Source organism: Rhodnius prolixus, unplaced genomic scaffold, assembly GCF_049639745.1.
Source record: "Rhodnius prolixus isolate KJV_2025 unplaced genomic scaffold, Rpr scaffold_1, whole genome shotgun sequence".
NCBI lineage: Eukaryota > Metazoa > Arthropoda > Insecta > Hemiptera > Reduviidae > Rhodnius > Rhodnius prolixus.
In genome coordinates, this window is record NW_027411581.1 from 6,943,261 (window position 1) to 6,956,898 (window position 13,638).

At 34.8% G+C, this 13,638-nt stretch overlaps 1 protein-coding gene across 1 annotated transcript; it reads left to right on the plus strand.

The window, feature by feature from the left end:
• The first annotated feature begins 3,662 nt into the window (after positions 1-3,662).
• Positions 3,663-7,067, plus strand: LOC141453449 (uncharacterized). Its single transcript, XM_074126728.1, has 3 exons — positions 3,663-3,823; positions 6,572-6,773; positions 6,893-7,067. Exons 1-3 carry the CDS (start codon positions 3,803-3,805, stop codon positions 6,976-6,978), a joined length of 309 nt encoding a protein of 102 aa, XP_073982829.1. The 5' UTR covers positions 3,663-3,802; the 3' UTR covers positions 6,979-7,067.
• The last annotated feature ends 6,571 nt before the right edge of the window (positions 7,068-13,638 follow it).

The following is a 13,638-nucleotide window of genomic DNA, read 5'->3' on the forward strand; positions in this document are numbered from 1 at the left end:
GTTCCTAAGTATTTTGTTAGGAAGTAAATTTAACTATTGTACTTTCACTTACTGCAAATATTTACTTTTCAATTGAGAAACTTTTTTCCTCGCACTCGGAATTTTTATTGTACATTTTCTCTCCACAGAGCACTCATAAATGTCGGATGGTAGAAGGAGAGAGATGTCAAGGCTTACCACCTATCTCAGGAGGAAGGAGGAATTTTAAACCTTTAGGAAGTGGTGATCCTGAACACCTGCAAGCTTCCCTCTATTCCAGAGATTTCCCTTGAGAACCTGGAAGTAGTCACCTAGTGTATTGGCGGCTTTATTTGCAAAGGAATTATTGCATCTGGGAATAGTTTACCCTAATATGCCGGAGTGACCCGATCTTTGGGTTTTCCTAGACAGATTTTAGTATTGGAGGATGTATGCCCTTCTTAGAACACTTCTTTTAATCATCTTTTTAATTAGGGATAAATACTGGAGTAGGTTTTACTTCTGATTTTCATTTCTTCCTTGAACTTTACTGGACATTTTGCTAATTTTCATTCTGGGAAAGCCGTACTTAATTAGAACATCTGGGAAGCCTGTCTTGAGGTGGAGTATTCCTACGAATCATTGTCAGTTCAGAGTACACTTGAAGAAGCTGGGGTCTGAAACATGATAGCTTTTCAGATTGCGTAAGAAAACTCCACTACATTTCTAGCTGACTTGAACGCTCTTATCTCTCCCTTAAAACTCTCTCAGATTCTGAGATTTTTTTAGAAACTTTGACCAGAAAGAGCGTTGAACTAGGGTTTTGCCTAGAAAGGTCTTAAAGGTCGCATTACATCATTATATTCAGTTAAAAAAAATATATCAATCTCTAATAAAATATCTAGAAGTAATTTAAAGTAAAATTAATCAGAGTAAAAGCAATTTAAAGTTAAAGTAATTAGAGTAAAAGCAATTTAACACTTTTTTTTTTTTTAATTTATTTCGTTATTTACAATCTGTACAATATAATATACAATAAGTAAATAGGGAGAATGAAGGATAAATGGATGCGTGAAAGGCAGGAGAAAAGAAACTGCCCAGCGGTAGCACTCTCTACTGGATATGATTTTTAGGCCTTCAGACTGCGAGGAAGTCGCGGGGCCATTGGCGATTCAGTCGGCGCTTATTGTTAGGCATGTCAGAGGAGGCGAGAGACTGTACTAGAGGATTGAAGCAAGTGGAGAGAGCAGTATAGAATTTTAGATATTTAGTCTTGGTGGGTTGGTATGCGAAGGGAATGTTGAGGTCGTTGTGAAGAGTGAGGTTAGTCACGTAGAAAGGAGCGTCAGCTATCTGTCGAAGTCGTTTTGATTGAAATGTCTGTACAGTCTGTATGTTTGTAGGTTTGGCTGAACCCCACAGCTCTAGTCCGTAAGTCCGCATAGATTTGAGGATAGTACTGTATATTAAGCGTTTGAGTTCAATGGGCAATTTGGAGCATCGTCCAAGTAGTCTGTAAAGCAGTTTCGCACGTTCCGTCATTGCTTGTCTTTTTTAAGTCTAGTATGTGGATTCCATGTGAGTCTTTTGTCTATAAAGAGCCCAAGGTAGCGCAACAGATCTGTACAAAGAAGAGGATTGCTGTTGAAGAGGACAGGTGGACAGGCTGTGTCGTCTGCATATGTACAGAGTAGTGTAGAGGGTTGTACAGGTATGTCTGATCAATTTAACACTAAACCCTTCGTTTCCCTTGTAACATTGTCCATTTGGACTTCCATCTACGAGCTATTTCCGTTCCAAACGAAGTTATTGTGGAGTTTCTCAATATTTCATAACATTACTAATTTGGTCTACTTAATTAAGAATTTAAGTCATGATAATGCTGATAAGATCAACCTTTTAAACAGGTAGATAATGCTGGAAAAGGAAAATTTTAATATTAACTTGGACGCAAACACGCATTTGATTACGTATGATTTTGAATACTAATAAAATTTATTATATAAGTTCATGAGTCCGAACAAGGTCATGAATATTTTCATACTACGGAGATGTTATTTCCGTTAAAGGTTTTGCATTCTGAACTGATGATTTGGTACCGTTTTACTTGTTATTTAGCATACATCTGAATTGATTTATGCTGTGGATTAGCGTAGATGTTCAAATCTGTCTATGGCTCCCTGTTGATCCTCTCAACTGCTCCTAGAAGCAGGCAATGAGAAAACATTATGAAGATTTATTCCTTCAGGAACTTGACGTCGTTGTGGATGTCCCAGTCCTAACTGCACGAACACTTATGTCGTTTCGTCTCAAACCCACATGCATGGGCAAGTGTCAGCGAGTGGGAAATCAAGATCAAAAGAACCCCCAGAACTTCCGCTGACTAAGTGCATTAACTCTGTGAATGTCAACAATTACTCCCTTGACTGATTCTTGAACCTTACTTCATAGATCCGAACAAATATCTCTAAAGTTTCTTTTTTAATTGAAAATAATTACCAAGTCATCATAGGAGGTAATCGTTCTTCAAGTTACCAACAACTACAGCACACCAGGAAGATCATCGATAAACAAAGAAAAGGGGAGAGAGAAAATAAGAAACTTCCTCTCTTTAACTGTCATTTGACGGAAGAAACTAGATTCCCAGTTCTCTGTAAAAATACTATAGGTTTCACTGCATAGAACTGCGCAGTTACTTCAGTTAATCGTTTAGCCACTCATGGAATACTTCTTTAAGTATTACCTCACCTCAGCATTTATAGGAGACCTTTTTGGGGACATTAAAAACATTTTCTTGAAGGATTGCTGAAGCTTTTCTAATTTTCCAGTAAAAGTAACTGCCACCAACGGTACCGTGTAGAGTAGGGTGCTTTAAAGTAACAGCTTTATTCAGTCTAACCTTTGATTCCAATTTCATTCTTAAAACTAAAACATAGTACCAATGCTTAGATGATTTCTTGCCGAAACCGTTTATAATATTCCATTATACATTCCAAGACTGCGGAAAAATTATAGTAAGGAAAAGTATATTGATCATACTTGCCTCTGATTAAATGAAAAAAGTAGAGTAATGCCTATTTTTTTTCAGGCGCCCTTTACGTCCAACTACCAATTAGGTGTCACAGACGGAGGCGACTTGCAAACTGACTTTACTACAAAGTTTTTATATTAATAAATAAAATCCAACAGCTAAACCGGGAATCGAACCTACTACCTACAATACAATCTTAGCTACACGGGTCTCCTCTAAACCGCTCGGCTACCGTGGCTACCTTCTTGCCCTTGATTATTTAATTAGAATAATTTAATAAATTAACAAAGATAATTTGATTTAATACTTCCGTTGGAATTCTGAATGAATTATAAAACAAAACAAAAAATCTTTATTGATTTTAATGTGTGAAATTCTTCATTAACACGTAACATTAAGAATAATTAACTAAAATCAATACAGTCAACAATTCTTTTGAAAGAAGCAAAATCGTTTACAGATACATATAACCTTGTTTCTTGTTGTTTTTTTTTCTTCAATTTATTTATTTATTATTTCTTGTGTGTACCATTGAAGAATTACGAAATGTCTTGTGGTAAGTTTCATGGTCAATGACATAGAAGTTCGTTGGTACGTTTTTTTTTTCTATCTCTTTTTAGTGAGCGTGGTACGTAGTTCCCTCTACCCGATGTATACACATATATATAGATAGCAGAGAAGATTTCCTGGTCAAAGTATCTCAGGTTTTTATCAGAATCACTTCTAGTAACATCAGCTATTTTTTTGTTTTTAATTCTCTCCAATTATTTTATATTATTTTCCATTTTTGTAAAATAATTTTTTACTACAGTTATGGCTTATCTAAAAGTGATCGTAAGTACAAAATTTTTGTATTACTATTTTTAAAGAAGGAAATTCTTTTCGCTCAACTATTTAGTCATGAAAGTATTACAAGCGAGCCAAAGTTTCGATAGATATCGAGTTTTTTTCCCCCCAGAAATGCCCTCTTTTACCAATTCCGAAAAGTGGTTTTTGTAAGAGAGTGTGTAGAACAAAAATAATATTCAATGGACGCAAAATTGTTCATTTAACTTCAAATCTCACAACCGGATATATCCATTCAGTAGAAGACTTCCTTTCACCATTCTTTGTCCAAAAAACGACCTCTACTTCTTCTCAACGGTTGCCAGCTATCTTTCTTCTTTTTTTTAGCAGCTTGCTTTATTTTTCTTAGATCCTTCTGCAGGCTGTCCCTTCCACTTTGATCTTTGAGGGACATCCTTTCCTTCACATCCTAATCAAGCACACCATTGAGTACTTCTTTTTTGCATTCCTGTAGTCAACTATTCTCTGAACTCATTACGTAGAAGATCTAAACCATTTATTTCAAAATATTTCTTGGAAAATGGGTTTTAGCGCGCTTTTTGGGTGACATAAGTTGGTTTACGTTTCCCATAAAATGCCTCTGTAATGAAATTTTTATAGTCCAATTTTATTTCCAGTATTATGAGGACTAAATGAGTTTCTAAGATTTCGAGTTTTTTTAAAAAAATGGGATTTTTCCGAATGTGACAATTCCTGAATTATTATTTTTTTCAGTAATTTTCAGTAATTACGATCGTAATACTTCCTCTTTTTGCATCTTCCTGTACTGTATCTTGAGTAAAATAAAAAATCCAGAACTTTATATAATATTTTAAGCCAGAAAATTTCTCTTAATAAATGAGGGTTTTTTGATGAGAAATATGTTTGTTGCACAACCAAATGCATATAAGTAAAGTGATTGCCTATTTTTTTTCAGGCGGGCTTTATATCCAACTACCAGATTAGGTGTGGTGGACGGAGGCGACTAGAAAACATACTTTACTATAAATTTCTTTTATTAACCATTAAATAAAATCCAAGGCCTAAGACTGGGAATCGAACCCAGTACCACAATACATATTAAGCTTTACAGGTCTCGCCTCTAACCAAATGCAGTATTTAAATGCATTTTTTATGCAGGCTTCCTGCATGTTTTTATTAATGTTAAAGTCAATAATTTCGAAATTACTTCCGCTTCTTCGAAGAAATGTTATTTCTATTTGTCTTTAATAAAACCTAATACCAAGATTTCTTTAAAGTTATTCTTTAAAGTTAGTTTGTCCAGTTCTTTACATCAAAGGTCAGTGAATGTAAGATACATGGAACTAAAGAATTTTGACATGTTTTAAAGATGGGATTAGGGAAGGGATTAGCTATGTTAGCATACTGGACTCCCACGCGGAGGTCCCAGGTTCGATTCCAGCTGCTGACCCTTAGATTTTCTCTTCTAGGAGCTTCTTACAGCTCACTATCCGGTGATGGACAGTGTTGTCTGTAACGAGAGAACACTGTCCGGAGGCCGGCAGTGCACTGAAAAAAGCTCCGGGCGCCAATAACCTTAGATGTTGACGCGTCTTAAATCGTTAAAAAAAAATAAAATAATAATAAAAGATGGGATTCCCTTAAAGTACACGTACACAAAGCGCAGAACCGGTTTTAAGTACAAAAGAGCAATTCTAATTCCAAGGTTACCCCACCACAAGTCATAATTATGCTAAGGTGCATTAAAGGACAGCGCTGCAATGGGCTGTAGTCCAGTCCCATGTTCTAAGTCAATTTAAATGTACCCTCACTACGCATCAACCTTGCAGTGCAAAAATCACCCTTCAAAAAGACTTAGAAATCCATTTTCTTGATAATCTATTAGAAAAATGTTTTACTTAAAATAATTTCCTCTGACCCTTCACCTAAATTCTTTTATTCAATTAATTTTTTTATTTCTCCGTGCTTTTTCTGCCAAAATTTTGGAACGGAAGACAGTAACGCCATTTACTCTTACCACAACCCTAAAATAATAAAGTGTTTTAGGTAGGAATTAGCTCAGTGTGTAGCGTATTGGATTCCCACTCGGAGATCCAGCTGCCGGATCTCAAGATTTCCGGTGATGGACAATGTTGTCCGTAACGAGAGAATGCTCTCCTGAGGCCGGCAGTGCACTGATGAAAGTTCCGATCGTCAACGAGCTCAGATGTTGACGTGCCTCAAAAAACAATAAATAAATAAATGCAGTTTATACAATAAATTTACAGAAAAATCATTTGTAGGATTGTTGGAAAAATCTTAGAAATGAAAATTTTATTCAAATTGGAAGTATAGACACACGTTTAACTTTTTTTAATAGTAAGTACACAAAACCCAGAACCGAAAGACCGTTCATTTTACCGAAATAGTACTTTAGAAATAGGTATTTCTTTCATTTCGCAATCTAAATCGCCTTAATCTAAGTTTCCTGCAAAATTGTTGGAGTGTTAGTAATGATTAAGTTTAAAAATAAAATTTTGAAAAAATAGTGTAAGTTACAAATTTGCGAAAAAAAAAGTAATGCATGTTCAAACCTGTTTTTTTTCGAATAATAAATGAATTCACTTTTAAATGTGAGGAAAATAACTTAAAATGTAATTGAATGCAACTAAATTGCCCTTATGTAACTTATATAATTCAGTAAGTTACTTTTCCCACACAGTTGTCACAATCAAGTGTAATTGAATAAATTATATCTTTCTTCTTTCTTTTTCTCTCTCTGTCTTGTTTGAATAGTTACTTCTAAGCATGGCAACATGCTTACTGGCCGAGACAACGCTGAAAAAGAGAGAGAATGCTGCCGACGCTGATCTACAAACTGACAGCACCTATGGCTTTGGCTATGCTAGCCCGTATCTAGGAGGATTGTATGGTAGCGGTTACTATGGAGGCTATTCGAGATTTGGCTGGCCACATTCTCATGGTTATTATGGTTATGGTTAGTGCCATGGTTTTTCTATTTTTGTGTCTCTTAAAAAAAAGAAAAGAAAAAAAGAGAACAATAAATGTGTATTAACTATTGTTTAAGATGTAAAGTTGGTATTCTCTAATTTCCAGGAGGCTATGGTTACCCACGTTATGGCTATGGACACGGTCACTATGGACACTATGGTTACCCTTATTATGGAGGATATTATGGATAACTTGTTATCATGTTACTTTTTGTTTCTTTTTTTTTTTTAAAAAAAATTGTAAATATTCATTTTTTGCAATAAATCTCTCCTAACATTTACTGCCCTGACTAATGGAGTCATATTACTTTGTTATTTTTTATTCGTTAATTGCGCGGTAACAAGATTTGGCAAGAGACAACTTCTTGTAGAGGCACAAAATCCGTATTCTACCTCCAAGGAGTACCTTTTCCCAGGCTTAAAAAGATAGTTTGAAAACTAGCCTCTTAACTAGAAATTTAGTGAATCATCAAGCTCACATTTCGGCATCCATGAGGTGGGCAAGGAAGCCATCTGTGTGAGATTTGAAAATGTGACTGGGTTGGGGGGTAATGGTTATCCCAGACGTCTCTTCTCAAGGCAGTAGCAGTGGGTGAGCTGTCACCTGTTAGGAGAGAGTGGATCCTTCTGGCTTCGTGGCGCCAGATACCTGAAGATATCCGACAACGAAACTCTTAGCTAATTCCAAACAAACTCCTTTAAAGAGTGCCACAGATGGGATAACCTACAGTTCCTATGAAGGAAAATTGTAGACGAAGTGAAGATAAAATTATACACTCTCTCTTAATTGAAATACAACTAAAACAACACTTTTATTGATAGAGAATAAAATAGAACTCAAAACAAAGCAACTGGGAAAAAGAAAATAGAAATAAACCTTATTTCTAAAGTAAAACTTAGAAATAATAATTCAAACTTAAAATTAAAGGAAAACTATATACAATGGTTAAACCAGCACAAGAAAAATGGATGAAACAGATGCGAGAAGTAAAGATTTTGGTATTCACAAGAGCGGTAGCCAACTGAACGAATCGGAGCTGAATTGGCCACGCAGAGAATCAGTATACGAACTACTAAATTAATAACTAATTAACCAGTTTTACAGTAAAAACTTTACAGTATTGTAGCGCAACGGTCAGTTAGAGCTTCAACATTGAAATAAAATATAGCCAACTAGTGCAGTCTATGCCATCTAGCGGATATTTTGGTTACATGCCTGAGCAGTTATATAGTGAATTGTTCTTACACTTGGCAATGGTGGGCAAATATACCTATTCTACTCATTAAAACCCTTGTTTTTGTGTTTTTTTTTCCATATCACCTACTTGACTATTTATTCTCAGTCAGTTTTATTTATTATTCTTTATATTTATTTATTATTATTCTCAGAACTCCATTCTGTTCGAGGAGGTCAGGCAATGTGGCCGACATGATATAATAAATCTCCAAAGTAAAAAAAAAAAAAGTCCTTAAAGGTTGGTAACCTGGGGTTGTAGAATAAGGGCTCAGAGTGAAACTCCTCTTCGAAGAAGAACGTCTCCTTCGAACCAGTTTCTTTTATAGAAAGGAAACGGAAAAACATTCTTCTTTTAGAAATAGCCTGATGAATCAAGATTGTTCTTTCTATTAGTAAAGTCATGCGAACTCTCCACGAGAGACAAATTATCAATAGAATTAAAATAAAATCACAACTGAGGATTTCGAATTGTTGGAATAAACATCCAATTCAAGCTCATATCAGAAGTAATTCAAAAATGGAAAGTATTCACACAAATTGAAGAGGCGCTAGAAGACGTGGATGGTATTTTTTGTAACCGTCTAGTAGCACACTTAAGAGAAATAATCTGTACATTGTAAAATGTTGGGCGAAGTACATTGATTCAAATGCTATTTGATTATAAAAACACATTGTGTATGACCATATTTATTTTAATAATTACTAAATGAAAAAAACAATAAATGAAAATTGTGAGTTTTGTGTATCTCCAACGGTCACTTCGAACTGTTACAGCTGTAAACCGGTTGTACTTTGCTTTACCATCTCTCTAAACATGAGGAGAAAATTTGTTATTTGTAAGTTAAAGAATAGGGAAAAATGTTTTCAAGTAAAACAAACTGGCATTCATGAATCTTCTACTCACATTATCATTCCACCTTCAATATGACATTGATTCAGCTATGAAGCAACGGTGTTACCATAATGATTCGCACCTGATCTAGTGGTTTGCATATTCTGGAATTTGGGTGCTGAAGATTGGAAGAATTTTGGATTTCGTGTCCTATCGTTATTATTAATGGCTGTGACCACAGGCGGTGAACGGTCCAGAGGTGGCATGAATATCGGCTCCGGAAAAGTCATCGGGTAGGCCATCGGATAGGTATAGAGAAATCTCATTGGATAACCAAGTTGATGGGCTATTATGTCGTAATTGGCTACTGAAGTTCCAATCAAAATTGAGATAATTACCATCTACAACAATTTGTTCAGAGCATCAAAATTCATGTAAAAAAAACAACCCTGATATGAATTAAATTGTTCTTCATCTGATGGGATAAGTCAAAAAAAGGAAAACTCCAGACTAGAAGATGAATGCTTTCCTTAAATTTTCTCTTTCTAGGGAGCTTCTCACCGTTCGGTGATGGAGTATTTATAGAGAGAACACTGTCCAAAAGTAGGCAATGCTCTAAAAAATCTCCAGGCGCCAATGGCGACAGATGTCAATGCGCCTTTAATAATGACAAAAAATAAATAAAATAAATACTTAAAAAAGTCTTTACTTTTTATATATGAAGTAAGTAACAAATGGGAAACCGACTGAGATAATTGTTGATTCTCAAGCAGTTATTGTCGCCACTTCTAGCCCGTAAAAGCTTGAAACGTTTATTCCTCGAGAGTACAAGAAATTACTGAAGGTATTAGAATAAAAAGGTAGAAATATAAACCTACAATGGTTTCTTACTCAATTCGACTAGCCGGAAATGAAGCTGTAGACTTTCCGGTGAAGAGGGGACCTAAATTCAGTCAGCCCAATCGCTGATGTCCTCACCATTTCCATTATTGGACCAAAGATGCCCAACAATTCAGATGGAGCTTAAAAGCTGCAGGAAGTCATTGCCCAGATCTTTACTCCATATGGATTCGTATTGTTATATTGGTTACAGCACACAATATTAGACTACACATAAAATAAAACAAGGCTGACTCATTGAAAAACAAAATTGTCTCGGTTAAAAAGGTCTGTAATAGGTTAAAAATGGAACAGACTCATTCAAAACAAGGTCTGATTCGTTTTATATAAAACTGACGTGTTTAAAATGGTACCGACTTGTACATAACAGAGATACTCGTTCATTACGGCGAATGACTTGTTTTATATAGGACTGATTTGATTAAAATACAAAAAAAAAAGTGGAAAGAGAATCCCTCAAATCATGTCAGATTCTTTCAAAACAGCCCACTGGCCCATTCAAAATGGGATTGATTCGTTAAAAATAACACTAATCATTCAAAAATCAAACAATTACATTAGATTAATTGAAAATCACTTTTAAAAGCAATAAATCAAAACTTAAAAAGATGGACAACTTACTTGTAAAATGGCCATAATTTAAATTTTTTTCTATTTTTTTACAGAAACAATAACAAGAAAATGTTTTTAAAATAAATAAACATTTTGAAACTTTATTAACCTCATTCAAATTTAGACGCCAATTTAAAAAATATTACTTATTTAATAATTGATAAATTTAATTGAGCCCCCAATTAAGGGAAAGTTAATTAGGAAGAAAGGCGTATGCAATAATTAATATTTTAATTAAATAATTAACAAAAATTTAAGATTAGAAAATCATTAAAATAATCAACACATACGAGTAATTAGAACAAGTATAATTGGCCGGTGAAACTAAGAAAGTGAAAATTCAATAAGGAATTACATATTGCTTTTTTTGGTTGCCGCTGACGTACCCACCATCACCCGTCGCTAAAGCGAACCCACGAGCTTTACCCCTTTGGAAAACCTATTTCCAATTTCCAATTTAGTAATGTGTCATGCAACACATTCACTGCCACTACCGAGGCCATTGCAGCTGTCAACTGGTTCTCTAGCGATCGAACTGGAACTGCTAAGATTTACAGCTAGAGATTATTAGACAAAAAATATTTTAAAAAACAAAGAGAAAACTGAAATCTTTTAGCTACCTTGACTAGAACCAGGGTATTTTGAGGAGAAACAACTATTAACGCCAGGGATAGATGAAACAACTAAGAAGGACTGAATTTTGAAATAAAATATAAAAAAAGCGGAGGAAAAACTGAAAACTTTTAGCTATTTGACCTGTAAAAGGGTGTTTTGGGGAATGACAACTGATAATAAGGCCGGGGTTAGATAGTACAACTAGGATAGACCTAGTTTTGAATTGATTTTGCCCAGAAGAAAGGAAAAACTGAAAACTTTTAGCTGTTTGGCCAGAAAAAGGGTGTTTTGGGGAATGACAACTGATAATAAGGCCGGGGTTAGATAGTGCAACTAGGATAGACCTAGTTTTGAATTGATTTTGCCCAGAAGAAAGGAAAAACTGAAAACTTTTAGCTGTTTGGCCAGAAAAAGGGTGTTTTGGGGAATGACAACTGATAATAAGGTCGGGGTTAGATAGTACAACTAGAATAGACCTAGTTTTGAATTGATTTTGCCCAGAAGAAAGGAAAAACTGAAAACTTTTAGCTGTTTGGCCAGAAAAAGGGTGTTTTGGGGAATGACAACTGATAATAAGGCCGGGGTTAGATAGTGCAACTAGGATAGACCTAGTTTTGAATTGATTTTGCCCAGAAGAAAGGAAAAACTGAAAACTTTTAGCTGTTTGGCCAGAAAAAGGGTGTTTTGGGGAATGACAACTGATAATAAGGCCGGGGTTAGATAGTGCAACTAGGATAGACCTAGTTTTGAATTGATTTTGCCCAGAAGAAAGGAAAAACTGAAAACTTTTAGCTGTTTGGCCAGAAAAAGGGTGTTTTGGGGAATGACAACTGATAATAAGGTCGGGGTTAGATAGTACAACTAGGATAGACCTAGTTTTGAATTGATTTTGCCCAGAAGAAAGGAAAAACTGAAAACTTTTAGCTGTTTGGCCAGAAAAAGGGTGTTTTGGGGAATGACAACTGATAATAAGGCCGGGGTTAGATAGTGCAACTAGGATAGACCTAGTTTTGAATTGATTTTGCCCAGAAGAAAGGAAAAACTGAAAACTTTTAGCTGTTTGGCCAGAAAAAGGGTGTTTTGGGGAATGACAACTGATAATAAGGCCGGGGTTAGATAGTGCAACTAGGATAGACCTAGTTTTGAATTGATTTTGCCCAGAAGAAAGGAAAAACTGAAAACTTTTAGCTGTTTGGCCAGAAAAAGGGTGTTTTGGGGAATGACAACTGATAATAAGGCCGGGGTTAGATAGTGCAACTAGGATAGACCTAGTTTTGAATTGATTTTGCCCAGAAGAAAGGAAAAACTGAAAACTTTTAGCTGTTTGGTCAGAAAAAGGGTGTTTTGGGGAATGACAACTGATAATAAGGCCGGGGTTAGATAGTGCAACTATGATAGACCTAGTTTTAAATTGATTTTGCCCAGAAGAAGGGAAAAACTGAAAACTTTTAGCTTTTGGCCAGAAAAAGGGTGTTTTGGGGAATGACAACTGATAATAAGGCCGGGGTTAGATAGTGCAACTAGGATAGACCTAGTTTTGAATTGATTTTGCCCAGAAGAAAGGAAAAACTGAAAACTTTTAGCTGTTTGGCCAGAAAAAGGGTGTTTTGGGGAATGACAACTGATAATAAGGCCGGGGTTAGATAGTGCAACTAGGATAGACCTAGTTTTAAATTGATTTTGCCCAGAAGAAAGGAAAAGAAAAGGAAGAAATTATATCCATTATTGGGTTTGGCTGCAAAGTTCATCAAACCTACACTGCAACGTCCAAATCGTCAACTGGGATCATTCATCAATATGTTAATGCCCTGATGTTGTGCTAACATGACTAATTGGGTTTTTTAGAGCATGCATTTGGGAGAAACAGTCTATTTTTCAGATGACGCCTTCTTTAACTTCAACTTCTTTTTCACTTCATCTAACAGACTCAGCTACAAGACCTTCAACCATGAGGATAACATTCAGTATTTCCTTGATGGATATAACTAAAAATTATTGGTTTTTTTTTTTTTTTAAAGAAAACCTGTCAAAGATTTCCCATATTATTGGGCCACCATCATGAAGAATTAATTTATTGAATTTTTAAATAAAACTGAAAACTTTTCCGAAGAAGTGGATGTTGATTTTGGCCCTTTTGTCCCTAATCTACAGATACGTATTAATAAGTTAACTTTATTAATGAATAAAGTAATTATTCTAAAAAGTATTAATAAAATTTTTATATCCATTAAACTCTCGATAGCCTAACCTGACGAATTGCTTACAGCACGTGTTTGATGACAACTTATGTTAATGTGTTGTAATTCTTCAGAAAGCTACATTTTTATTTACACCTATTTATCTATTTTTTTTTTACCTAATGAATGGGCCACAAAAATGTATTTACTATAGATATGGGCCAGGATATGTAAATATCTCAGTCTAATTGATTTATGACTGGTGATAATTATTTAGTAAAACATTTTGAAAAGACAGATAATTTTGGACACATTGTATGTATGATGTTGTCACAATGTTAACGTTGAAACTGTTCATTAATTTTGAAATATTTTTAATTTAGGGAAAAAAATGATAAGCATAATGAAAAGAAAAGTAATTAAAATTAAACTTTTTAAAATGTGTCTTTAATTATTTAAAATTAATAATATAGATAAAT

Bases quoted from the DNA above. Each gene is read 5' to 3' on its own strand.
- LOC141453449 (XM_074126728.1), top strand. From the start codon at position 3,803: ATGGCTTATCTAAAAGTGATC. The intron at 3,824-6,571 runs GTAAGTACAAAA...TTGTTTGAATAG, and splicing joins TGGCTTATCTAAAAGTGATC to TTACTTCTAAGCATGGCAAC. The intron at 6,774-6,892 runs GTTAGTGCCATG...TCTAATTTCCAG, and splicing joins TCATGGTTATTATGGTTATG to GAGGCTATGGTTACCCACGT.